The following is a 27,277-nucleotide window of genomic DNA, read 5'->3' on the forward strand; positions in this document are numbered from 1 at the left end:
CAAACTGTGGGCTGATTCTCAAACACCATCCATCTACCGTAGCTCAGTGAGCAAATGGCAACTTTCTGCCAATGACCACATCCCCAACAGTAGGGACAGAGGTCAAAGTATAGGCCTACAGCAGCACAGTACTGTATAAAAGGACGAAATGTGCTGGCACAGTGGGGAAAAATAAATTAAGAACCCAGCTTTGTTAATCAGGGATACCATAACCTTGGGCGTTTACATGACAGCTATAATAAGTACTATATTTATGTGGCTATTATCAAATTATAAGAGTGCAAAAGCTGGGACTAAATAAGGGTACACACAATGGAAGGTCAGGCACAGACAGAGGGAGAAAGAAGTGGCAAGAGTGAGGAAAGATAGGAAACAAGTATGAAGAGCGTCTTTGAGAAGAGAGGAATAAACAATGTTTAAGTGCGGGGCAGTGCTGGAGGTGAAAGGAGACAGAGGAACAGAGAGTCAGCGAGTGTACAACAGAGAGAGAAAGAGATGACAGAGGAGGAGAGCCAAGCCCAAGCCCAGCTGCTCTGTGAAGCAGATCAAAACCCATGTGAGGCAGGAGAGGCTCCCAGACATGTTTGATTAAACCAAAATATATGAGGCGGCCAAGATGAGAGCCAGGCATATAGAGAGAGAAGGAGAGAGTGAAGAAGGAAGAGGGGGAGGAGGGAGATAAGACCTCCTCAAACAGCGGATGGAAATGGAAGGAACACAATTTAAGAGTGGTGAAAGGATGGGTGGAAAATAAAAAAGCTTTACTGCTGTTTAACACCACATTTTATGACGCGTGCACACCAACACGGAGACAGACGCACAAAGGATGGAAAGAAAAAAGATGAAACGTTTCTCTTTGCTTTCTTTAACAGAGAAAACCAGAGGTTCATTTCCGTTTGCCTTGTTTACTGTTTCTTAGCCCCACTGTGACGCTGTGAACCACCACTCTCTGTTTAGCTTGTGATCTGCTTTCTACAGTATTCCTCTGTTGTTCTGCACTCTTTGCTTCAGCCTGCTTAACTAAACCTTTCTCTGGCTTGCTCTGTGGCTTTTTACCCTTTCAGCTTGTAGCGTTTCCCACATATAAAATGCGTTTCTTTGGCCGAACCAAACACCCACCCTCCCTTATTAGAGATACTATGTCCTTAACAACTTCACTGTCGGATTTGGGGGCTCTGACCATCCCGACCTGTCAGAAACACTGCAGCCTGCACCATTATGCTTTCCCTCCCTTATCATCCTTGCCTCCTCTTTCCTTATCTCATTAATGCTTCATCCCTCCGCCCTGCTCTCTCATTTTGTCTGTATCCACTCCTTAGTCAGGACCTAAGGGAGTAAGACACCAGCAATGCAGAAATGAGAGAGGGAGGTGGAAGGAGAGAGTGAATAAAAGACAGATTCAGACAAAGAAAAGCAAAGGGGTGAGAAAACTGAGAGGTAAATCAGTGAGATAGACAGGCAGACAGCGAGTCACAGAGAGAGCGAAATGTGTCGGGTGCTCTGGGCTCGTGTTGTCATTGCCGCACTGCTGTCATTAGTCCAAACAGCTCCACAGAGACTTGTTGAGTGACAGGCCACAGACAGGCACACACAGTCAATAGTGGCAGCCCGCATCTTGCATCAGCATCGCAACAACCCACTGCTACCTTTGGCTATTCAGGGGAGCTTGTAAAACTCATGAAAATACATAGGGAGGTGGACACACGTAGCATAGCAAAATGCTGCCTGCTTATTTGGCACAAGGCTCGCATTGCCTATAAAAACAAGCACTCAGGGGTAACACAAACACACTACAACACACACACACACACACACACACACACACACACACACTACGTTGAAGTTGATTAACGAGGCCCTTTAAACAGAGTGGCGTAATGGTTCAGTAAGTAGACAGACATCATACAGGTGGTTGTAGCGGAGATTAAATTTGTGCGTGTGGGAGGTGTGGTGAGTTGTTGTTGTTCTGCCTCTACACTGCAGAATTGTACACAGATATAAAGATACAAATATATCCATATATATTGGGGATTTCAGGAGAAAGGTTGGATAAGCATGTATTCGTAACTTTTGCAGCTTTTTTTATTTTCAGCGAGAGCTGGCCTGGGATTGGCAATGCAGATAGAATTTTAAGTATGAACACTGCACGGTTATCTCAATGCAGCTGGAGCGTAATTGAAAAGGTCATAGCAGCTAGAGAGATTGAATTGAGAAAGTGCATGGGAAAGGATATGAAAAATACAGTTTTGTGACTTTTTTCCCCATTTCTCAGAGGCAGAGGGAGTGGAATTGGGTACAGCACAGGGAGGACTATTTCTAAAGTGGACACAGTACAACCATTTCTATGCATTAGTGATATTATTGAAAAGGTCAAAATAGGCTGTCATGATAGAATTGTGGATATCCGTGCGCAGAGGGAACAAGGGATGCTGCAAATTAAATATTCTTTCATATCACATTCTTCCGTTGGAGGTGAACTGTAATATTTCTAATATATTTCCGGATCTCAGCTTTCAAGGTGAATTGCCCCTGCATCTCATTATTTTTCTTGCCAATTTTTTTAGGCGGCGCAGTGAAGATACACATGAGAGATGTGACAGTATGATGAGCTATCTGAGATTTGACCTCATCTTAACTCACTTGCATTTTTAAAGCTGTCCCAAGTACTTCTTTTATAATGGATTCTCTATTCCCTCAAACGAATATGTAACTCTCTAAATGTCATTCTGTCAGTTACTAAATAAGCAAATACATCACCCTTTTGTCAGGTATTAATACTTAACTGGGCAGAATGATATGAATTGCTGACATTTCCTAATACAATGGCTGTTTATCACCTGCCCTCAAACAAAGCAATGTCAACACCAAAGTGGACTCATATTTTTGGTGCTTTTTGCAGACTGATATAGACTATAAGTGCTACTTTAGGAGAGCATAGCAATACACATGAAAACATAGTGCTGTTTCCCTTTGTACACCAGTGCTCATTTAGCTGAGAGATGAGAGTGTGTGTGTTGAAGTGTCTCACCGTACTGAGTCACCAGTCTGTAAGCCACACTGGGGACTGCTTCCACTAGCCTCCCCAGGAAGTTGAAGGTGTGCTGAAAACCCTTCACATTGGGCTGGTCATTCAGCTGCACAGGGAAAATGAAAAATCAACAATAGATATACAACAATGAATAGGAACTTGTCTGGATGAACATGGCCAGGCTGTCCTCATGCACGTTAATTCATTGGCCAAGATATCCGGTACACAGAGTCTACAATATTGTAAGCAGAAATGAGCAAGTATTACAAAAGATAACTAAGACAAATGACAAAACATAATGCTGATGAGAAAAACAGTGGTGGTCGGTGCACATTTACTTATGATGTATTATGTAGGGTTTTCAAAATCACCTTTTTGGGTCAGCACAACAGGCATAAAAAATGTGACTTTTACTATATTACAGTGTTAACACATATATTTACAAACAAACTTCCACCAAAAATTTCCATAACTTGTCGATTATATTTTACCCCATTTCAATGACTGTATTTAAGTAGTTTAAAATGAGTTTAAAATGAAAGAATGGGCTAATGCAATGGTGGAAATAGCATCTTACGAATGTATGCTCGGTCTAATAAATGTTGATCAGGAGAAAGAAGTATCTCCTTGGGACCGGTTAACCAGTAACCCTATTGCTGTGAGGCAACAGTGCTAACACGCTTTCCAAACATTTGCAGAAAAGCAAGTTGCTAACGCTTGCTAACATTTCCACCGCTGTCGCATGACAATAATCCAGACCAGCACATACGTGACTTCACATGTCAAGGACACACCCCTTTTTGAGGGATCGCAAGCCAAAGATCCTGTAGATGACCTGCAGTCAAACCAGTAACCCTATTGCTGCGAGGCGACAGTGCTAACACGCTTTCCAAACATTTGCAGAAAAGCAAGTTGCTAACGCTTGCTAAAATTTCCACCGCTGTTGCATGCCAATAATCCGGACCAGCACATACGTGACTTCACATATGTCAAGGACACGCCCATTTTTGAGGGATCGAAAGCCAAAGATCCTGTAGTTGGCCTGCAGACATGACTAGTAACTGTTTGGCGACCTTGTGTGAACAAGGTCTTCCCCTGTCAATGACGGGGTGAGGAAAGTCAACAACCCAACACAATGGCTGAATATTGCTTGTCCAAATATCTATACATGTACAGAGATCCTGATCACAATAGCTGGTGATTCAACCATTAAAAATGTAAATAAACAGGTGTTGTTATGCTTAGTGTTGTCTATAAATAACCCCCGTTAATAGCCAACTGTTTGACCTACAGGCTGAGATTTAGTTGGAGACAACAGTGTGATGAGTGCGATACTACAGCAGCCTCCCACTCTGGCTAACGTTATGACACTTTAACAGTAGCACAGCACTAGATTTAAAATTAGTAATACAAGGAACATATTTTGCGTAACGTTAGACATGTTTTGGGATTTACAGGAACATGTTTTAAACAAAAACGATGTACATTCAAACGTTTCCCAAGCCATTCTTTTATTTCCAAACTATTTCCAGGCCCTTAAATCACTTTTTCGAAACACTTTACTTTTTAAGGAGTTTCATGACCTTGGGAACCGTGTATTAATTATTCTTTTAATTTATGTTACATTAAAACAAACGCAACTACACGTACTACAACACCCCAACATATACTCAGATCACTGTATATTTTATTCAGGGACACATCCCTGTAATTCATTTTTTACAACTCTGGAAACAAACCTGCTTCTTCTTCCAGTAGTCAGTTTGCTCTAAAAATCTGAATTCTCAACAGAGGGCTCTAAAAATACATTTTCTTTAAAACGTTCTTATCAGACTAATCAGACATGTCTACACCTCTACCTTGTGCTATACCTCTCTGTCATCATCAGTTTACACAGCTTCTCTGTTTTCCACCTGCAGCAGCGGCTGCTGAATGAGGCTTTTCCACTACTGCCTCTCCCAGAGGTGACACAACAGTAGCAAGAGGGAGACAAGCACACTGTCTGTTTACTAAACAACCCTGGGAGGATATGTTGTCGATTTCACAAGTGCTGTTAAATATTTTACAATGTTGATCCATGTTCTGTGCCTGCACGTGTAAATGAGCAGGTGTTTTTCTATATATGTCTGTAAATGTGTTTGCCTCACCTGTTTTTGTATCTCATCCAAAACAAAGCGATATGACAGCTCACTCTGGAGCTCCAAAAGCAGCTGAACCAGCACTGACACACACAAACACACACAAATGCATGCATTTACACAGACAAAAAAAACATCAAACAACAAACACAGAGACGCGTTCATTAAATAAACATCACAGTTCGGTACAGCTTGCCACTTTTCTAGGAAAATCTCTGCAATTATGAGAAAGAGGAAAACTAAATATCAGTTCAAGGTATTTATAAATTCAACATCAATGAGTAGCCTAATCAGTGTTTATTTTGTAAGCATCTGTGATAATACATGTTGTGCCTTAGGGCTCATGAGACTCGCTCTGATGTTTTTATATTCTACCAACAGTCCACATTGTTTCTGATGTCACAGCCCTAAGGACAATATGCAGGTATACCTCTCAGCTAAAACCAAAGCTCTCTTTGAGTTGACTGCTTGACTGATGTTAGAAAGGTTCCAATCCCTGGCTTGTTTTCCCCTTCTTTGTTTCTCCTCATACATACATTAAGACTGCATTATTTAAAGGGCTCAGATGAGTTTCATAATGTGTTCTTCACACATTCCCTGTGCAAAGAGCAAAAGCAGTGTCAAAATTTAAGCACTCTACTAACTATTACAGCAAAGTGGTCCCTTGGGCATTTTAAGACAGCTACCATAAAATCATTCTGTCATTTGCACTTAGCAAAACATTTTTGCATTTTGAAAGACTTTGCCGCAGTGAGACAAATCTGACTGTGCGCTAAAAACAGCTAGTTCGCTGAGAGGCCAACGTCTGACAAATTCTGCATATGGCAGCTTACACTGATCATTAAATACAAAGAGAAAAGGTACTGCAGAGTGCAGCATGGAGAGAATATCAACATGTGAAATGAGGTCAAAGCCTTCAAAAAATGTTAAGTTTAGAAACTGGTATGTGGAGTCATTGTAGGATCACCTTAGTAACCATTATCACAGTCACAAGGAGTTCTTGTGTAAGTGTCTTTGAGATAAAAAGTGACTCACAGCCTATGTGTGTCCACTCTCACACTATCCGCATTATAACACTTACATAAAATGTCAAGTGTGTATGTTTATGTAAGTGTAATGTGAGTAGGGTTGTATGTATATACGCACACGCGCACGCACGCACACACACACACACACACACACACACACACACACACACACACACACACACACAGAGTATCCAAAACACAAAGACGCATGTTTTCACCTTGGTCAACCTTTTCCAGAGTGGCTGGGTCCTCCACAGTGTGAAGCATCCCTAGGGACAGAACAGTAATGAAAGGCTAGGTTTAAACAGCACAATCCCACTGCAATGTACAGAGATCTCACAGAGGTGTTATAAAAAAAGGAAGTTACATAATGAATACTCATACTACATTAAAGAACCTAACTAGGTTAAGAAGTATGGTAGCTTGACAAAATAGACTATACAATTACAAAAATAAAGGTCTAACTGTTCAGACTGTACAGTTTGTGCTAGAGGTCACCCAATTTATCGGTTTGGCTGATTAATTGGCGCAGGGTGTGTCACAAGCTATCGTTATTGGCCGAATGGGCTGTGTATCACCAATTGGAGCTGAAAACGAGAGGAATGTGTTAAAGGAAGCTTGATCAGTGGGTGCAGCTCCAGATAAAGCACAGTCCCCTCTGCTATATGAGTGTGTCAAAGTATATTGTTCTTCATTTTAGCATACTGACATTGATCTTTTGGCGGGCTGTAGAGTGCTACAGGGCTGATATTTATTTGTAACACCCCCCTGGTTCCCTCAGCAAAAAGCCAATGGGATTCTTACACTGGATTTCAGATTATTGCAGAAAACTAAAGTTTATAACACTTGCACATTTTGTTCAGCAAGATAATCTTAACAAATAAACAACACTGCCATGAATGCAATCCCCAGAAGTAAAAAGGTAAAGTTGGGATATAAAGGAACTACTCCACAGTGGCATGACTTAACATCGCCACCACAACAAGGCGGTTAAGTCGTGTTCCCTGTGATGATATTCTGTAGTCTCATTTAGCCACTGCATAGTAACCATGTTTTTTAAGAAACCATGAAGGCTTCAAAATTCAAGTGGGGTATTTACTGACATACTTCATGTCGTAGAACACAATGTGAAAGCCTCTTGTGTTAACCACAGACCTTACTTCAGGCATCCAACCAAAAACTCATTCAAAAAGCCCCATTGACTTTCAGACAAGGCAACCAGAAGTGCAAAAATGCTAGCTCATTTCAGGGTTTCGGACTCATTCCTGCAGCCCACTATTGCACTAGAGCGAAAGTCTGTGACTGAGTGAAGCGCTGTCACTCCCTGTTCCAAATCAAAATCCCTCTCGTGTTTCACACACAGCTTTAAACTAGGTCTTGACCTACTCTTGCTTTTTTATGTTTTATGAGTCAGGGATAACGTATTCTGAGTATCTTGAAAACACAAATTACTCCATTCTTAAGAATCTTGTTACAGCTTACTTTGATATTTTGTTCCAACCCTGTCAAATAGTAATTACAAAATGCTCAAAAATAATTGGAATACGTTATTTTAAATACAAGTAATAGAAGTACTGCCCATCTCTGATCACTGTTTTGCATAGAGGCTCCATACACAAAGTCAAGGTGATGCCATTGTGTACCTGAGAATCTCAGGCTGACTTGGAGGAAAATTAATAGCTCACAAAATAAAAATCACTCCCACCAACATTTACTGTCGTTGGTTTGATGTTCAGTTCAAGATTTATATATCTATTTAGGCATTTATGAGTTTGATATTCAGTGATCCAGATTTATTACTTTGACTCAAATGTTCAGTTCTACCTGAGTTTCTAACAAAGTCAAGACTAAAAGAATTGAATGATCATCTTTCTATCTTTTTTTAAACTGTCGCTATTACATGGGCCTTTAAAAAATCCAGTATCAGTCGATCTCTAGTTTCTACAGAAATGGAACCTGTGTGACTGTCACATCTGCTGTAAATAGGTTTAGTTTTGCTTGATATCCAAAACATGTAGCAGGAAAAAGCCATGTCACGAAGCAAGTGTGTAAGAAATGATACCATTTCTATGGCTGCATCTGTAAATACTACCATATAAGCATGTTTAAAAAAAGGACAACATGTAGTGGGAGAGATGAAAGGCATATTTTATATTGGATTATGTTCTCATTGACACATGGTGAAGCTCAGTTCAGCAGACCATCGCACAAGCCCTGTAATGGCTCTTTTAATGTCTTGTCACACTGAACAGAGCTTTTACCGGCTTACCACTTTGCCACATATCCTCTCATTGCACTAATTTGATTAGGGCTCATATGGCATAATACGTTATGCTGCAATAACCTAGTAAAATTTGTCCAGTGAGAAGGTAAGTATCATAACTGTAGTAATTTCCTCTGATGCTGATGGTACCATTAAACACACTGCGGTATACTTATAACAGAGTGAGTGTAAGGATTTTATAAACTAACACACTAGTGCTACTGCCACCCTAATAACATCTCCTATAGGACGCTTAGCAGTTCATTGTGGTGAGGACAATATACTGGCCCTGGCAGTAAAGAATTAACCACAATACAAGGCTTGGAAAGCTACTCTTCCTGTGCATCAGCATCATCTCACAAGGTCACTGGCTTTGCTAAGTGGTTGTCATAATATTGACGACTTTATGTACAGTCAACATAGAGACAAGTGCTGTACCAATTCATCCTCCACTCAAAGATCATCTTCATTCATCAATTCATTGTATTTTGTTACAATATCTGATGTGATTATTTTTTCGAGCTTTTTTGCCTTTAATGTATAGGACAGAGTGAAAAGGGGTGAGAGAGAGAGCAGGGGGGTGACATGCAGCAAATGGTTACAAGCCGGACTCAAACCCACGACTACTGCGTCGAGGCATCGCCTCTGTACATGGGGCGCCAGCACTATCCACTACGCTACCGACGCCCCAATATCTGATGTGTTGTTGACTATTCTTTTCACTCGATGATTTGTCTGAGCTATCAGCAAAGTATAAAACCGCATGCCAAACAATGCTGTTTTACAAGTTACAAGTTTTACAATACAAGTTTTCCTGGGCACAGGTGACGTCAGGACTTGCCAGACAGTAAGCAGCATGCATCCCAGAGGAAGTTACGAAAACAGTAGACAAAGCATTGGAAAATGCAAATATGGCAAATGGGGTTTGGTTTCACTTTCACTGGCAATGTGGTTTACAGTATCTGACAAATTCTGCACAGTTTACAAAAAAGTAAGACCCCAGACATTGATTTTTGATTGAACGGAAAAGCATCTGAAAGAAAAACTTAGACATAGAATCAATCTGTCTACTTAAATATAAACTAGATCAATGATTTTTATTTTTTTAGAGTGTCGGTTAAATAATTAAACTATGCCTTGATAATACAATTACACATTAGATTTAACCTAGCTGTCATAAAAAAGGAACATCAATTAAACCATTGGGTACAAAAAGCAACACCCAGCCCTTAATTAAGGCACAAATCTCTGCCCACTTCATCAATAAATGTAATGTACTGGTTTAATCCTACCACAGATGGCAAGAGTGTGTACTCCGATTAAGCTGAAAGAAAAGCAATGAACAGCAGGTCAGCTCTATTATCTATGTGGATCTGTTTTTTTCAATATTACTGTATTGTGTTGAATACTGTGAAAATATCTGTGCCTCACTGCTCAGGTAGTGTGATAAAATCTATTGTGTCGACTGTTCAGTGTGACCTTGCAGAGAAGCAGTGATGTAACTGCAGCACTAGCACGACTGTGGACTGACCCAGTGGAGATTAGTTCCAAAGAGGTTCAATTTATGTGCAATGCTCTGCCATATTTCCTGTTGGTGCTTCTTATTAAGTGACCTTCTTAACACCTTCATTATGACTTATCAGCCTGTAAATTGTGCCAACACAGAACAGGTGAGAAATACAAGTCGCCTAAATCATTGTTGCTAGTCCTTCCTCAACATCCTAATCTCATGCTGTGTGTGCCACTATTTCTCACCCAGTAGAGAAGCTGTAAAACGCAGAGAGACTGTGTGGTCCTGTCCGAGCAGCTCTCTCAAGTACCCTGGAGAACACTTCAGCACCTCACTGATACCAGACAAGGCAAAAGACTTCCGCACTGACTATACAGCAGAGACAGAGGGAGGGAGAGAGATATGGGAATGTAAATAAAGCCTGTGCATCAGGGGAAATTAAAAGTATAATCTATTTTCCATAAATATTTTTTGGTCCAGCTTAAAAAGTACCTTAGACAGAAAATGCAGGGGGAAACACACATACACATACCTTTAACTTAACATACACCATCCAGCCAAATAGTGGAGGGATTAATATTGGTAGAAGGAAAGCTTCTTATTCATATAAGACATAATAATCATATATTCCTCACCGCTACATCGTCACTCTCTATCATCTCCATGACACAGGCCACACAGAGCAGCAGCCCACCTCCCTCTGCAGGCCCCAGGCGGCCGCTCCATTTTGGGTCATGTCTGAAGTGGATCTTATCATAAACAATATCCGCACACGTCATGTTGGTCGTTCCACCTGCCAAAGTACAAAATGTTTAACAAATCATTTTATAAGTGAGGCAGGTGAGCAAAAAGAGCTAGTGCAATTAAGTACAGCCCACAACAGAGTAAAAAACACTTCAACACTCTCCACTGACTGTGTGTACTGCATCAAAGTGTCTCCTTTTAACTTATAGCAAACAGGCTTTTATAAAACTGTGCCTTGATAACACAAAACTGGGTGTCATATTGGAGATGTAGCTGGCTTTAATATAACTGAGGCTATTAAATATAGTTACAGTTGCCAATTTGTAGAGACTAATTGTACAAATCGAAGCTAATTAAGCTATGTAAGACATGGTTAGGTTAAATAATGATCTTACCTGGTGATTTGATCAAATAGTTGTAAACATCAGAGTACTCCTGTTCAAGCCAGTGGGATCATTTCTCCTAGATAAGCAAGGTAAGAAGAAGGGACACTAAGCTAGACCAACATAATTGAGTTTGTAAATATATCTTTTCCTCTTTGGTAGACATAGGGTGCTAAAATAATACTCATAAGAGGCTGAAACCTATTTTTTTTTTTAGCTAACGTTAGCTACATCATTTTGTTAGCGTTTTAGCCCTTGGTTGTGCTAGCATAGACGTTAGCTAGCACAGCTTGTAACCATTGTAACATTAAGCTAGCTAAATAATAACATGTCAAGCTCCTCAAACACAAAACCAAGTTGCAGTATATATTTTCTTTTTTAAAGTAATTTGAGGCCAGCTACAGGCAGTTTGTTAGCGTTTCAGCCCTTGGTTGCTTGGTTGTTATATGATGCGTTGAGCTAGCATAGATGTTAGCAACACAGCTGTAGCCATTGTAACATTAAGCTAGCTAATTAATAAAATGTCAAGTTCCTCAAACACAAACCTTAACGTTAGTTGCAGTATACAGTTTCTTTTTTAGCTAGTTACTGGCAGTTTGCTAGCATTTCAGCCCTTGGTTGCTTGGTTTTCACAATATGATGCGTTGAGCTAGCATACATGTTAGCTAGCATACATGTTAGCTAACACAGCTTGTAGCCCTTGTAACATTAAGCTAGCGAAATAGTAACTTGGACAGGCTTCTCATAAACAAATGTAAGCTGCAGTAAACAATTTCTTTTTTTAAGTTTTCCTGTAAAACGCCAAAATAAAAAGCACCAACAACGCTATCAAATAAAATACATATATTCAAATCCGTTAACTAACCGTTAAACTTGAAAGTGATGTAGCGACTTCGTTTAAGCTCGAGGAAGAAAGGCGGTAGTGTTTTTTTTAACGCCCCCTCTTTTCAATCAAAACTTTATTAAACAAAAAACATTTCATTCACAAGATAAATAGCTAAAGTAAAAGTCAGATAGATATTAGTTAAAAATGCAAATGCAGAAATGTATATTTCATTTCATTTATTTTATTTATTATTTTACAATGCACATCAGCATTTCTGTGAATGTGCCAGTGTTAGCTAACTTTAGCTGCCTATTTTTCAACTGCAGCCCTTTGGCAAGATGTTTTGGAACCAATAAAAGGAGTGTGTTAGTCATCACAGCTGTTTCTCTGGAAAAATACATCTCCTCCAGATTTTGAAAAATGGAAAGATCTTATGTTAGAAATTGTGTCATTCAAACACATGTTAGCTAGGGTCAGCGATGAAGTTGAAAGCTTTAAGAGGTCACGGGCAGGCTTTTTTGTATTTAATATGTCTGCTGCACTGTAATTATTTGGTGTTTAGTTGTACCGCTGTGGTTGCTAAATTACTATTTGGGGTCTAAGAATGTGCAGCTATCAGGGGCCTGTGGAAATGTTGAGTTCCAGTAACAATACTGTCCAGATTCGACTGACATTTACACTATATTTTTTTTGTCCCACGTTAAAGGGTTTTTTTGGGGAGTTTTTCCTTATCTGCTGTGAGGGTCCAAGGGACAGATGGATGTCATATGCTGTAAAGCCCTCTTAGGCAAATTGTGATTTGTGATATTGGGCTTTATAAATGAAACTGAATTGAATTAAAGATTTGTATTAAATAAATAGCAAATAATCATTTCGCTAATGCTATATAAGGGAGGCTTTTCAGTTGTCCTAGGATTCCCTCAAATGTATTTCTTAATCATCTTTTTATGTACTGGAAACAACAGAATGTAATTTTTGTTGTTTGTAAGACCAGAAAATAACCTCAGCCAAGGATGGGTAAAATATACAGTGTTGGGAAAGTTACTTTTGAAAAGTAAAAGGTCACAGATTACCGGTTACCATGTTAAAAAAAATAGTAACTAATGTAACTATTTTAATTGCTTCGTCAAAGTAATGGAAGTTATTACATTTGATTAGGTTTTGATTACTTTTCTAGCACATGTTTTAACTGGGCAATAAAGTAAAAAAAAGTCTTAAAAACATGAGCGCACTAGTGTTGCAGTCAAATTTGTTGCCATTTTTCTGCCTGTATACCCAATTTTCAGCCAAAGGCCATTAGGATATACAGGAAAGTAAACCCACTTCCTCCTCAGTGACCTACTCATCCACCCAGTAATACACCCACCTCATCAACTACCACTACAGCACTCGCAGTGCCCAATTCCTGTACAACAAAGAGATGCAAAGCAAGAGAATAAATGCCATATTTCACATATAGACAGTTTACTGAAAGTAATATATTTAGATGCAACCCCTCTGTAATCACCAGAATTTTGATTAGTAACTGTACTTTAATTACATATTTTTTTCTCAGTAACTGTCATGGATTGCAGTTAAGTTAATTTTTTGTAATTTGACTAACTAGGGGTGGCACGGTGGTGTAGTGGTTAGCACTGTCACCTCACAGCAAGAGGGTTCCTGGTTCAATCCCAGGAGGGAGCCCTTCTGTCCGGAGTGGGTTTTCTGCGGGTACTGTGGCTTCCTCCCAAAGTCCAAAGACATGCAGGTTAATTGGTGACTCTAAATTGCCCGTAGGTGTGAATGTCTCTATGTGTCAGCCCTGTGATAGCCTGGCTACTTGTCCAGGGTGTACCCCATCTCTCACCCTCTTGCTGCCCCGTGACCCTTAAGAGGATTAGCGGTTACGAAAATGGATGGATGGACTACATGTACTACTAGTTACATGTAACTATCGTACTCCCCAACACTGAAAATATGAAAATGAACAACATAACTTTCCCCATACTTATTTCATTGTCATTCAGTAAGACCGTTCTGTGTGGTGAGCAATCATGTATAACTATTCCAGGTTATTACTCCATAATAAAAGTCAGAGAAGCATGGGGCTTATGACCATTTAAATTTGATCTGACATTTTATCAGTGTGTGGGGCTGTTCTGGTTAAATGTTTTGATTCTAAATCACTCAAAATAATTTGTTCAAATAGGTGTAACTTCTTATATTATGTTAATGATTGGTTGGTGCACAGGCTATACTAACTTTGCATGACCTTTTAAACTTCCTCATGGAAATACTTAATTTGCACCGTTTCTTAGCTGAATTGCCAAAATGCCTATTTAGGTCATACACATTTTTCTCAAGGGTTTGTTGCTCCATTGTTTTTTTATGCAGTGGTGCTATCAAAAGTGTAAGTGTATCAAAAGTCTCTGAAGTTCAAGGTTAGGCTGATATCTTACATTTGAGCATGAGGTATACATTATCTTCAAAATGATGCATCAGCATCAATTCATCCTCCCAGGAATGTCATTGCTGAATAATATGCTGTGAGTATATGGTGGGATGCATGAGTTTGTTTGCAGTATCATTTAGCAGTGAAGGCCACAATTTGGTTATCGCCATGACAACAAAAGCCTCTCGGCAACAGAGCAACTATCTGATGATAGGAGTGTGGGGGCGATTATCAGCCACTACCAACATGTCAGTTTATAAGCTCTCTCTACTACTCCTTAAACAGAGTTCACAGCACATCAAAGTAGTGCATGACATGAAGTGCAGCCAGTTCAGCTCTGCCACAGTGTGAGTTTCTGCGTGACAGTGTGCACGAGTGTGTACAGATGTAGGGTAATGGCACAGTTTCTCAGTGTGCAATATGTGTTGCCTCTGACAAATTGGAGGCAGTTAGTGTACTGCGTTGTAGTACTGTGTGTGCAGGAAGTGGTCAAAGCCTTGTTTGGCTGACTGAAAAGAGTAGCAGACCTCTGACAAGCAGGTGGAAAATATTTGTTTCCAAAGTCTCCATTTGTGCTTGGACAGGAGCTAAATCCATCCGTCTCTGAGTTTTATTGGCCCCTGTGAGGGAGATAAACCAACAGAGAAAGAGACAGAGAGCCTCGCTCATTGCTCAGGTTCGAGCCGACGCGCATCTGTCAACTTTATTTGACAACTATTTCACATAGACAATTCTTCGGGGGCCAATAAAGCTCGGAGACAAATGGATTCAGCTTCTGACCAAGCATAAGTGGAGACTTAACATGCAAGCATTTTTTCCCCTCATTGCTTGGCCTTTGCTTTTCTCTCTCATTTGGCTTGATATATCTCCAACCACTTCCTGTGTACAACCCCTCCACACACACACACACACACACACACACACACGCACAAAAATGACTCTATACTGTAAAACAATCATGCAGTAATAGATTAAGAAACACTTTGTGCAGATGTAATTCCCCCACTCAGTTATATACAACAGTCATCACTGGGGGCGTTGAGCTATACCCTAAATATAGCTATATACCTGTTTCCAGTCACCAACCCACACTTCACCACTCTGCTTGCATTATCACAACATACTGTTTCCAGTGACAACGACATTCGCAGGTCATATAGCCACCGCTTTTTTTGTTAAGGTAATTATTACATTTATATCTATGTAATTATGACTCAGTGACAAGCCTGTATATATTTAACTGTGGTAGAGACTGACAGAAGTATTGCAGGGCTGTGTCTGCCTGGTGACTTTAAGATGCTTCACTGCTCAGAAACAATACCGCATTCACTCTTAGTACAAGCCTTACACTGCTCAATCTGGTTTTTGAAAGACTAGCTATCCTATCATGCATTTTAAAAGGGCACATAAAATCTTTTAACTTTACTGTAGCTATAAAGATTCTGGATTATTAGCGAATAATATAGTTGACAGAGATATGTGGATTTGAATCACATGACTTGGACTTGAATCAGACTCAAGTCACAAATTTGATGACATTAGACTTGACAAAATCAAAAAAGGCTTTTAACTTGACTTGGACTTGAACATCAGTGACTTGTGACTTCATTTGGACTTGAACCTTTTGACTTGACTTAATACCTTCCCCCAAGCCAGTTTGTTAAGAGAGCAGGAGATGGCGATCAAGATGGCGGCACACGCTTGTGCAGCAGCTCTTGGCTCTCTAGTTTGATGCATTTTCTAGTTCTAGTTTTAAAAAGTAAAAAATGGTTACAGTGCAGTGGTTAGCACTGCCACCTGCTCCAGGTTCGATCCCACTGGCCAGCTGGGGCCCTTCTGTGTTGAGTTTACATGTTCTCCTTGTGTCAACGTGGGTTTATTCTTCCTCCCACAGCCCAAAGACATGCAGGTTAGGTTAACTGGTGACTCTAAATGCCCGTAGGCGTGAGTGTGAATGGTTATCTGTCTCTTTGTGTCAGATCTGTGATGGTCCACCTCTCATCCAATGACAGCTGAGATAGGCTCCAGCCCCCCTGCAGCCACCAACAAGATAAGCAGATAATGAATGAATGAAGTACTAGACATTTTTTCCACCATGAGATGAGTTAAATACAACTACGATTAACTAACTAAGATTAATTCAGTTGTGGTACAGGTTGATAGTGCTATATGATCCTCCTGAGACCCTGCATCCTTGTATGTTTACTTGACCTCAACTTAAACCTGTTGTCCTCATTTGTGGACACTTTCATGTGCCATACTGTGGTAGTAAGAGCACAGTCTATGTAAAAACAAGATGGCAGCCACCTCTGCTGAGTCAGTCTGCAGCTGACACAAAAGTAAAGAAGGTCCAAAACCAAATCCAAATTAAAAATGCATACTAAACAAGAGTTCGGGTCTCATGATGATATGCAATGAAAGTGCAATGCCAACACTACTTTTTTATAATTATGTTTAGTTGTTTTAACTAACTTATTTTAACAAATACAACTTTTGAAAATCATTCATTCATTTTGCATATGTAATATAGCCTATTATTACTCTGTTGTTAAAATGGCATTAAATTTGGTGAAAAGTGCATAGTGATTTGTGTAGGACTCAAAAATTAGGGCACAAGGACCTGGGACTTGATTTGGGACTTGTCTGCCTTGACATGAGTGCATAAGTTTGACTTACTTGTGACTTGCAAAACAAGCTCCCACCTGTGAGTCTACAAAGATAAAGCCTATCAGGTTATTTATATGAAACAACACTTGTTTGTAGTTAGTTTTGAAACAAAAGTTTCACAGAAATGAGATGAGATAAAGTAGGAAGAGGGCGGAACAAGGAAGACGTGTGTGCGCGCGTGTGTGTGTCTGTGTGTGTGCAGAGAAGCGGCAGTCTCTCAGCCGGGTGTTACGTTCAGGTGCGCTTCACCCTCAGAGGTGAAAACTCCTGAAGTCAGTGAAATGGATTATATCTGACTAACGGGTGTGTAAAATATGTAGAAGCACCGGTGCAGCGTTGGAGAAAAGGCCGATTAAAGTGAAAGTAAAGACTTAACGGTAAGAAATTAAACTTTTAACAGTTGTTAATGCTCATACTGGGCGTAGTTTTTAACCTGTTGTCCAAATGCATCGACTTTATTGCCCCATTGCGTTTCACACTTTTACCTGTGGGCGTATGATAGCTTTCTGTCTGGTATTTTTCCTGCGTGGCGTTTGTCTGCAGATGTGTGTATAGTTTATAAGCTGTCTGAAAAGGCTGTGATGGTGCTGCTATGGGATCACACAGTGTTGGGGAAGCTACTTTGAAATCATAGCTTTGCAAGCTGCCAATTACTTCACACTAAAAGAAGTTGAACTACAGCAAAGCTTCCCAGGCGAGAGATCTGGTTTGGTTAACTAAAGCTGCATTAAAAGTTCAAACTACTTTGTAAAGACTTGTCATGTCGACAAAGTACATGCATGAAATTAAAAGAAAATATAATACAGAGTGACATGCCAGCAAAAATGCCTCTAAACTCAGTTAACTGCATAGCCAACATAAATCAAATAAAAAAATCAACTATTCAAAAAGTGCAAAGGAATATCAGGTTTGGTTCTGTATGTAGCGTCCCTCAGTCAGACACCTGCCTTCCAGACACTAGAGTCCAGGTGGGGGTATTACACCAAGCAGGAGCTAGTCTAAAATAGCATGCAACAACTTCTCTGTCAGTTTGTTAGTAAACTGCATCAATCAAGACAATATCATCCCTTTTATGTTCCATAATTGTTTGTAGTTTCAGTCGTTAATGACACAAAAATGGCAACAGAAAGTGATTTAACTACTTTAATGGCTATTCAAGTATGGGTTATGTTGAACTACCAGAAAGCTACTGCAAAATGTAGTTAAACTATTAATTTAATGCTTGAAATGTCAACAAAATATAATACAAAAAGTCACTGGAGTCCAGGTGGGGGTATTGCACCAAGCAGGAGTTAGTCATGCAACTCCTAAAACAGCATGCAGCAACTTCTCTGGACATTTGTTAGTAAATTGCAATAATCAAAACTTGATGAACTGTGGTCAGGGGGGTTCAGTTACAGTGGAGAAGCAGTGGTAAAAGATGAGATGATTCCTTTAATGTCTCATTATTGTTTGTAGTTTCAGTTGTTAACCACACAAAAATAGCAACAAAAAAAGTAATTTAACTACATGAATCACTATTCAAGTATGATTAATGTTGAACTATGAGCACACTACTGCAAAATGTAGTTAAACTATTAGTTTAATGCATGAAATTATCATGAAATACAATATAAAGAGTCACTCGCCACACCTGCCTTCTAGACACTAGAGTCCAGGTGGGGGTATTACACCAAGCAGGAGTTAGTCATGCAACTTGTAAAATGGCATGCAACAACTTCTCTGTCAATTTGTTAATAAATTGCAATGATCAAGACTTGATAAATTGTGGTCAGAGGGGCTTAAATAACATTAGAGAAGCAAAAAAAATCATTCCTGTCCTTTTATGTCACATTATTGTTTGTAGTTTCAGTAGTTAACTACACAAAAATTGCACAAAAAAAAAAAAAATGATTTAACTACTTGAATCAAATCAAATCAAGTTTATTTCGATAGAACATTTAAAAACAACTGCATAAATGGAAAGAATGACACACAAATGTATAGCAGTATAACATGCACACAACTATAAAACAGAATAACACTGGTAAGAACAATTACATACGTAAAAAGATTATACGATACTAAAATATTAAAACTACTACAAGCAGCCTTGAAAATATGTATGTGTAAAGTGTCAATGGAGGGGAGCGTTTGATTGAGATTGGAAGGTTAATCCAAAGTATAAACTGAAGTTAAACTACCAGCAAGCTACTGCAAAATGTAGTTAAACTATTAGTTTAATTACATAGTTCACTATTTCCCAACACTTACACTTACAGTATACAAAATAAAAATTAAATAGCAAGGGAAATGTTTTAGTTTGTAGAAATTTTAATAATCGTTCCATCTTTTTGTGACATGTTAGGCTGTAATCTGTCACTATTGACACGGCATGCTTACTGTAAGTATTCATTACCTAATGTTCTGATGTTCATTTGACTATTGCCTTTCCACAATGCCTGTGTGTCCCTAAGTAAGCTGAAAGACACAACTGCAGTGGACAAAATGCATTTTTGTAAGTAAAGTTAGATTCAGTCTGATAACCTTTGAATGTGATGTCCTCTGCGGTTTGTTTGCACAAATTAATATCCTGCGTCACTTCCTTTGGGCTGAGAAATATTAGTCATCAGATGTTTCCATCCACATCTGAACTTGTGAGCCACAGCATCTAGCAGCACGACAAAACTGAAAGCCTATTTGCAAATACGCTGCAGCAGACCTTACTCTCAGCGTGTGGGCCACAGCACTGAGATAAAAAACCAACATCACCACAACCTGAGGAACTGACATGCAACAAAACCACAATGAATCTATTGTGTATGTCTGTTCGGGGGCCAGCACAGGTTCTTTTTAAGCGCCTAACAAGACCCCACTCACATATTCCCTCTGCTGCAATACCAGCACAGTTTGCAAATATGTTTTTCTTTTCCTCCCAGGTGTCTTATCTTTGTGCTGCTCAAAAAAAAAAAGACAAACACTAAAGCTTATCTTCTCCCTCAACTGTTCCATCAGCACTTTCCGCAACTGATGTAAGACATAATAAACAAACAAGGGAAAACTGCACCAATAACAGTGGCTGGTATATTACACAATACACCCACATCCCCACATATAGACAGTGTAGCTACTGTGCAAGCCTGTGAGTTTGACGGTGAGGAAGCATGGTATTGTGTCATGTGGCGTCGTTGTGGCCAGAGCCCTCATATTCTGTCCTCAGCTGGCACCAACTAGGGGAGTATTCACTTTCACGCAAGGGCAGTGGATTTGACTTGAGATTCAACTCCATAAAACGCTGAAATCTGAAGCTTTCCTTTAGACGGGAACGTGGTGATGAGAGAGAGAGATGACACAGAGGATAGAGTTTGAGTATCCCCCCTTTCCCAAAGATGCTCTTCAGATCTGAATGCTCGGGGCATGACGTAAACCGAGGCGACATTAAAATCACTCCAGACTACAGGGCTGTGGAGAGAAAGCGGAGAGAAAAGGGGGAATGAGAAGAAAGACAGTGACAAATGAAAGAGAAGAGTTGCTGACTGAAGAGCGAGAGGGAGGGGGAGAACTGCGTCTTGCTCCGAGTGTTGGGGGGAAAAAAAACTGTAAGACAGATTTTCAGGCTCAAATGTGACTGATTGTGATGATGAAAAGGCGATGGAATTGATAATGAACCATCATTACTGTAGTGGCGATGATGGATTTTCTATCGTCGAGCTGATGATATGCGGAGATTCGTATTTATTATGAGGAGAGAATTTTGGCTCTTCTGCATGAGATTGCTTTTCTTTAGTTAATTAGATTGATGGGTCGGTCGCTTTGTGCGCTGAGAGACTCCATTCAGAGCGAATAAAACCGGCGTCACATAATAGCGAGAAAAAGGAAGAACAAAAGGCAGAATAGTAAGAGGCACAAAAAATAAATGCTTCAAGGCATTTTTCATCTACTGTGTACAGGCATTGTAACTTTTATCCATTTATCCACCCACACAACAGCACTACTCAGCTCAGCCTATACTCACCCGTCAAGTCGGCAGAAAATTGCCTTTACTGTAGAAGAATCTGTGTGAGTCTGACTGTATATTCTGTTGTTTTTTTTTATTTATTTCTCACTTCATTCTCCGCTATCAACTCCTCCAGATTTCTAATGACTTTCACCTTTCTCGCACCCTCCTCATTCTCCCCATGTTGTCAATTTTTCGGTTTCAAATGCCACTTTTTTCATCCCGTCTTCCCCATCTATGGCTCCTAGGTTGGAGCTCCTAATCTTTCTGTCCATGAACTAACCAATCCCTCACACCACTCACTACTTCTTCTTCTTCTTTCTTCGTTCTCTTCAGCTATCCCCTGTCTTCCTCTCCTCTCCTGTCATGTCCATGAGGAACCCACCCCAGCGCCGGCGCTCTCTGGGTCCTGTCTCGCCCAAACGCATCTACAGAAACCTGTCCGTCAGACTGAGGGGAGGAGATTCATCTGTTGCTTCGGAAATGGACGCACCCAAACACCTCAGCAAGTCTGCAGATGCTGTAAGTCTTGGGTCTTCAACTGGGATCACCAAATTATTGTTTGATAATTTAAGGTTTAAAAGAGCAGTGTGTAGGATTTAATGCCATCTAGTGGTGAGGACTACAAATTACAACCAGCTGAATCTTCTGTGTGCCAAGCGTGAATTCGCGGTTTGTATTCCTTCAGTGTTCATTGTTCGGGAGGTTTTCTACTAGGAGCCGATTTATCCAAAGAGGTCTCCTGCTCTTCAAAACAGACAGACTAGTGATTAAAACTGGTAACTGAATAAAGAACATTACAAATGAGTGTTTTTCCAACGCTATTCGGCTCGTTGCAGAGGGGCTGCTAACTACAGTGGCCAGTGTGAAAGCATGAAAAGCCCCGTATAGAGCCAGGATGTTAACATGACATTAGAGAAAATCGATTTATTGTGTCAGTCTGACTAAAACCATGTAAAATACATGTGAACAAACAAGTTTATTAAAGTCAGACTAACGCACCCAGATAATAGCCTGGAAATCCAGACCCAAATCTAGAAAGATTTAGGGTCTGGCTATGAGTAATGCAAATGGCCCAACTCGAGGGGCGGCACCAAGCATGCATTTGAAAATATCACTGCACGCAATTGGATAACACTACGACCAATCAGAACAACGTATCCGTGACGTATCCAGAGCTTAGCTACCAGCGGAGCTAACTGGTAGATTAGACTCTTGCCGTATCCGGTCGGCAAAACAGCAAAAACGTCCTTCTTGCAAAGGAAAGATTCGAGCGCCGTCTTCTGTTCCTCTTTTAGAGAAAAAGCCAAGTCTAACTCGTCCATTGTAGCGGCCAAAGCCGTTTCAAACAACTGGTGTTCATCCGTAGCCATCTTGCAATGTTTACTGACTGATTCCGGACTTCCTCGTCTCAGCGCTGTCATCATCTGTTTAGCTCGCCTCTGGCCCGCCTATATCAGATACACCGATGTGATTGGTGCAGCTCGGCTCCAACGGCATGGGTAATGAGCATCATTACTGATCGCCAGAGTGACTCGCTGAGCAAATTCAAATTGTGCTCTCGCGAGAACTCTGGATTTCCAGGGTACCCAGATAATGCGAATGGGAGTCAAATTACTCTGGTACGTATCGGACCCAAACTCGCCGAGGCGCTCTGTATGCTCCCCAGTTTCCATCCCGGGCTTTGACCTGGACGTCGAATAGCATTAAATGCAGAACAGAGGAAGAAGCCAGTGACAACATGTCAAAATCTACATCCAGAGCCGTGCAGTCGTAGAAGGATGAGGAGACACAGTTCATGCTGTGTCAGATGAAAGAGTTTAATATTTTAAAACACATGGATGGGAGGAAAAAACAGGATGACGACCTGTTCAAAAAAGTGGCAGAACAGCTGGACGATGCTCGATTGTTTGGTCTGTGATGTAATAGGTCAACCAGAAAAAGGTCCAGTACTAACAAGCTGAAAGCTATCTATCGCCACCTGTTGTAACGGAGTCAGACATACTTCGGTCAATGATTCGATTCCCCTCTCTTGCTCGTATACTGGCACAAGGACAGTAGTTCAATTAAATGGCCGAGTTGAGATATAACAGTAGCTCCACTTAACTGTGCATTTAAACTTACTGAGTGTTTGGTTTGTCTGTTCTGGGCTACTGTAGAAACGGTGCAACATGACAGACTCCGTAGTCGAGAACCGGCTCCCTATGTAGATATAAACGGCTCATTCAAGGATAACGAAAAGACAGTGATTCTTATTTTCAGGTGATTTTACACCAAAGAAAACATACTTTTTATATTTAATTTCTGTCAACAGATTCCTTTAAATCCTACACACTGGACATTTAAGTTGTCTCATGTCTGAAAATACACAAAATCACCATGCTGCACTTATCCACACCAGTGAGGTGAAGTTAGCTAACATTTATGTAACATATTAGCTAATTATTTTTATTATCATTCCAAGTCTATGGAAATTCTTGTGAGCCACTATGGATCTCAGACTCTGGCATACCGTCCACCTCATTAGCTACTTCCATGTCAGCCTATAAGAAAACATCATCCCTGGTATTAACGCCACCACCAAAATGCTTCACAAAGGGTGGGGCTTAAAAGGAAATGGGCCATAACTCAAATTTTATTGAGCAATCCTGATTGAGCGCAGTGGACACATCTGAAACTAACATCTGAACGCTCAGACCAAGTTTCGTTCAGTTAAAAAAATGCTGCATACATTGTAATGGTGGGACAAGTGTGTGATTGTCTCACTTATTTAGACTGAATTACACAAAGTAAAGTAATTTTGCTCAGCCTTGTGGAGCCCAAAACCCACTTGCTGCAGCTTATGGCTTTGATTTTGGGTAACTAAGCTGCTTCGCTCTATTGGCTGAGAGAGATCTTGAAACTAGGATTGCTGCTTGTGGCTATATTTTCTAACATTTTTGGGTAAAAATGGCTATTTTGATAGTAAAGGTTGCCGACTTCTGCTTTGGTTAAAATACTATCCTGTCTGGCAGATCTTATTAAGCCATTACATGTTAACTGTGTGTCACTATGAATACATTATTCCAGCCAAGATTGCTGCTCTGATTTATGACTTGATTTACATGTCGCCGTATTATCGTCTCGTCTACTGCCTCTTTCTTTGCACAGCAACTCCCTTCCCTCTCCCCCATAAAATAAATCTCTCTTATGAGTATGAATTCTCTTCCTCTGTCTTTCACGCTTGCCCGCCCTCCCCCTATTGGCCCTTTGCCCTCTCCCCCTTCTCCCCGTTAGTACAAGACCCTGTGGGAAGCAGTGGAAAATGAGGACACTTTGGCCGTGCAAAGCCTGCTGTCCAGAGACCATACCAACTGTGGAGGAGGAGGAGGAGGAGGAAGCATGTGGGAGCGAGGGGAGAAGAAGGAGAAGGACTGGGAGCGAGAAAGGGAGAAGGGGGTGAACAGGGTGAGCGAGCAGGGCCTGGTCCCCCTGGATGTGGCTGCCCTTACCCACAATTCCCCCCTGCTCCATGTGTTGACAAAGGCGGGAGCACGACATAACCCTGTTTGTAAGTCTTATTTTTTTTAAATATAGGAGTAACATAGGGCTGGGCACTATATATATCCATATTTTATAGATACTGTGATATGATACCAGGTATCGTCTTAGATTTTGGATATCTTAATATTGTAAGTGTTGTCTTTTCCTGGGGCCGTATTCACAAAACTTCCTAGTACAAAGAATCAAAGAGTCAATTGTGACGTTTTCTCAGAATTTCCCCTTAAAGTTAAGACTAAATTTTGTAAAGATAAGTTATTCACAGAGCATATTAGACCTTAAAAGAGCTCCTGTAACTGCACCGGTTTAAGGAAATAATGGCCATGCATCAAACAAATGTCTTTTAAGTTTTATTTCCACCCTTCCCTCCTCCGCAGGCACCCAGACACCCAGACACCGTGAAAACTACAAAAAATAAAAAACATGAAAACAAGGTTTGAAATACAGATCTCTTAATTACGTTTACAGTCTCTCAACAAATGTCCACACAGGTCACTTAAATGAATATTATAATCAGATACAAACCCAAATAAAGGTGCAAAAAATTATCTTTATGTATCTTCTATGCAACCATGTCAGCTCTCTGCTCTGTAGCCACGTTGGCGCTCTCTGCCGCCGTACTGCCTCAGCCCATAATGCCACTCGTGTGACCCCTGAACTAAAAGTGGCATGTTTTAAAAAGTTAAAGTTACATTTTTAACTGCCTTTTTCTTAAATCAGTTTTTAATGACAATTAATTTGAATGTTAATGAAATTAGGACAGAAAATATAAAAAGCATTTTAACTACACTTCAGTACAAAATTTCTCCTAAACAGTTACAGCTCCTAAGGTGAAAAACCGTTAGGGGTAGAGAGGAGGACTTTTAAGAGTCTTAAGAGTTTCTTAATCAGAGGAGAAAATGGTGGAAGCACAAAGAGGTCGGAGAAATATTCTCCAAACGATGGATGACAGTGATTAAATGAAATGCTACAGATTAGATTGCACAAGAATAATGTGTGTGGTTGATGTCATTAGGGATACACACACATTTCACACCTAACACAATAACGCTATAACACCAGAAATAAAATGATCACAACACTAAGATATTTCAGTGACAACGGTTTCATTGTCAGTAGTTCATTTCATTTCCACTGGGTGTCCACACCTTACAGGCTCGCAAAAGGGCGTCTGTGACAACCAATCACATCTGTTAAAAGAATGCATCATACCTAGCAACAGGCTCAACCACACCTGCTCACTAAGGTAAAAGTTTCTGTCCGTTTGTTGCTCAGAGTTGATCTGAGAACTTTCCTAAATCACTCCTAAGGTAAGACTCCCTGCTTCGCCTCTGAATGTTTATGAATACGGCCCAAGAAATGTAATTTTCTGAACTTACCAGACTGTTGTAGCTGTTCTATTATTTGCCTTCACCCAATTAGTTATTATATCCACGTTACTGATGATTATCAAGAATCTTATTGTGTAACTATTTGTGAAAGCACCAATGGTCAACCCTACAATATTATCACAATATCGATATTGACCTATTTGTCAAAAATATCATTATATTTGATTTTCTCCATAGCCCAAAAGTAACATTAGAATTCTATTGGGTTTGATTTCATTCAAGTCATATTCAGAATCTGTCTGTGTTTCCTCTCAGTGTGCCGACCTGCAGAGTGGGCGCTGAAGCTGGATGCTCTGGTGGCACTGGCGAGCAAACGGGTGGAGGAGAGGAAGAAGGAGTTATTGAGGAAGGCAGGGGCAGGACCTCAGGCGCAGGCTGATGTCCAGAGACACATCCGCCTCTGGAGCCTCAGGCTGCAACTGTACTGCCGGATGAGACAGAACTTCCAAAAGACAGGTCAGTGGTGTGGGGTCAGCTTGTGGCATTTTCTCGGAGTGCATCTTGGAACACTGGCTAGGTCACAGGCATGTCTCTTTTCAGTCCTCTCTTGCTCGAAATACTGGTACTCTTGAATTTTTTCTGTTTTCTTCAAACTCTCAACAAGGTACAACTACGTTTTTTCTTAACTCTCCTCTTCAAATCCCTGTAACAGTGCCGACAAGAAAACAGTAATCAGGTATTCCCAGCCCAACCTCATGCTTAAGTTTACTGATTTCCTGTCTGGACTCTTGTAACTCCTAGCCAGCCTCTTGAAAGTTTCTCTTCAACCCCTTTCAACTCATCCAAAATTCAACAGACTGCCTCGTCATCAACCTTTCCAAATTCTCCCATGCCCTGTTCTCTCTCCACCGGCTGCCAGTGGCTGCTTGTATCGAATTCAAAACCCTGGTGCTGCCTGGAAATCCACACCCAAGGCTTTGGTGCAACCTGTGTTGTGCTATATCAGGACTCTTAGTTTTCCTTTCTGTGCACCACCCTTTTCAAGTCCTCTTCCTCCTGGCTCTCCATTGGTTCAAAATCTCTTTTTTTTTTTTTTTTTTTGAATGATGTGATGATTTCCCCACTGTATCCCCTCCAATTGCTCTGTATAAATGTGTCTCCTTAGCTCCCATTTAATTTCTCTTTCAAGCACTTCCAGCTCTCTCCCCTGTCTGTTTTATGATCACAGCGTTATTTTAAGGGCAATAAGGCAGCGGCTCTTATTCTTGGTGCAGGGAAATTAAGCATGCTCTTGTTACAATTCTCTCTGGATAAGAGTGGCGGCTAAATGTAAAATATAAATGTGTTTTTGTCTGAGGCCTGTGACTCCATCTATTCGCTCTGGGTCATGGCTGAGGTCCCAATTACATTTG

General features: G+C 40.4%; 2 protein-coding genes across 5 annotated transcripts in view; one reads left to right on the forward strand and one right to left on the reverse strand.

The window, feature by feature from the left end:
* Positions 1–12,007, reverse strand: part of LOC126406168 (meiosis inhibitor protein 1-like) — a 59,850-nt gene extending 47,843 nt beyond the window's left edge. Inside the window, exons 1-6 of the mRNA XM_050070345.1 lie at positions 11,960–12,007; positions 10,603–10,760; positions 10,213–10,336; positions 6,413–6,463; positions 5,176–5,249; positions 3,029–3,134 (exon numbers count right to left, since the gene is read on the reverse strand). Coding sequence (XP_049926302.1) covers positions 3,029–3,134; positions 5,176–5,249; positions 6,413–6,463; positions 10,213–10,336; positions 10,603–10,746 — 499 coding nt within the window. The 5' untranslated portion in view covers positions 10,747–10,760; positions 11,960–12,007. The remainder of the gene's footprint in view (positions 1–3,028; positions 3,135–5,175; positions 5,250–6,412; positions 6,464–10,212; positions 10,337–10,602; positions 10,761–11,959) is intronic.
* Positions 12,008–15,516: 3,509 nt separating this feature from the next.
* The window catches only part of LOC126405880 (ankyrin repeat and fibronectin type-III domain-containing protein 1-like), a 34,645-nt gene continuing 22,884 nt past the window's right edge, over positions 15,517–27,277 (forward strand). Inside the window, exons 1-4 of one of the 4 annotated variants that reach the window (XM_050069878.1) lie at positions 15,517–15,531; positions 21,331–21,516; positions 24,271–24,544; positions 26,181–26,381. In XM_050069878.1, the coding sequence (XP_049925835.1) occupies positions 21,361–21,516; positions 24,271–24,544; positions 26,181–26,381 (631 nt within the window). In that variant the 5' untranslated portion in view covers positions 15,517–15,531; positions 21,331–21,360. Of the gene's footprint in view, positions 15,532–17,219; positions 17,396–21,130; positions 21,517–24,270; positions 24,545–26,180; positions 26,382–27,277 lie in introns of those variants that run through there. The other 3 variants (XM_050069874.1, XM_050069876.1, XM_050069875.1) reach the window with 3 other exon arrangements.

Source organism: Epinephelus moara, chromosome 18 (genome assembly GCF_006386435.1).
Source record: "Epinephelus moara isolate mb chromosome 18, YSFRI_EMoa_1.0, whole genome shotgun sequence".
Classification (NCBI taxonomy): domain Eukaryota; kingdom Metazoa; phylum Chordata; class Actinopteri; order Perciformes; family Serranidae; genus Epinephelus; species Epinephelus moara.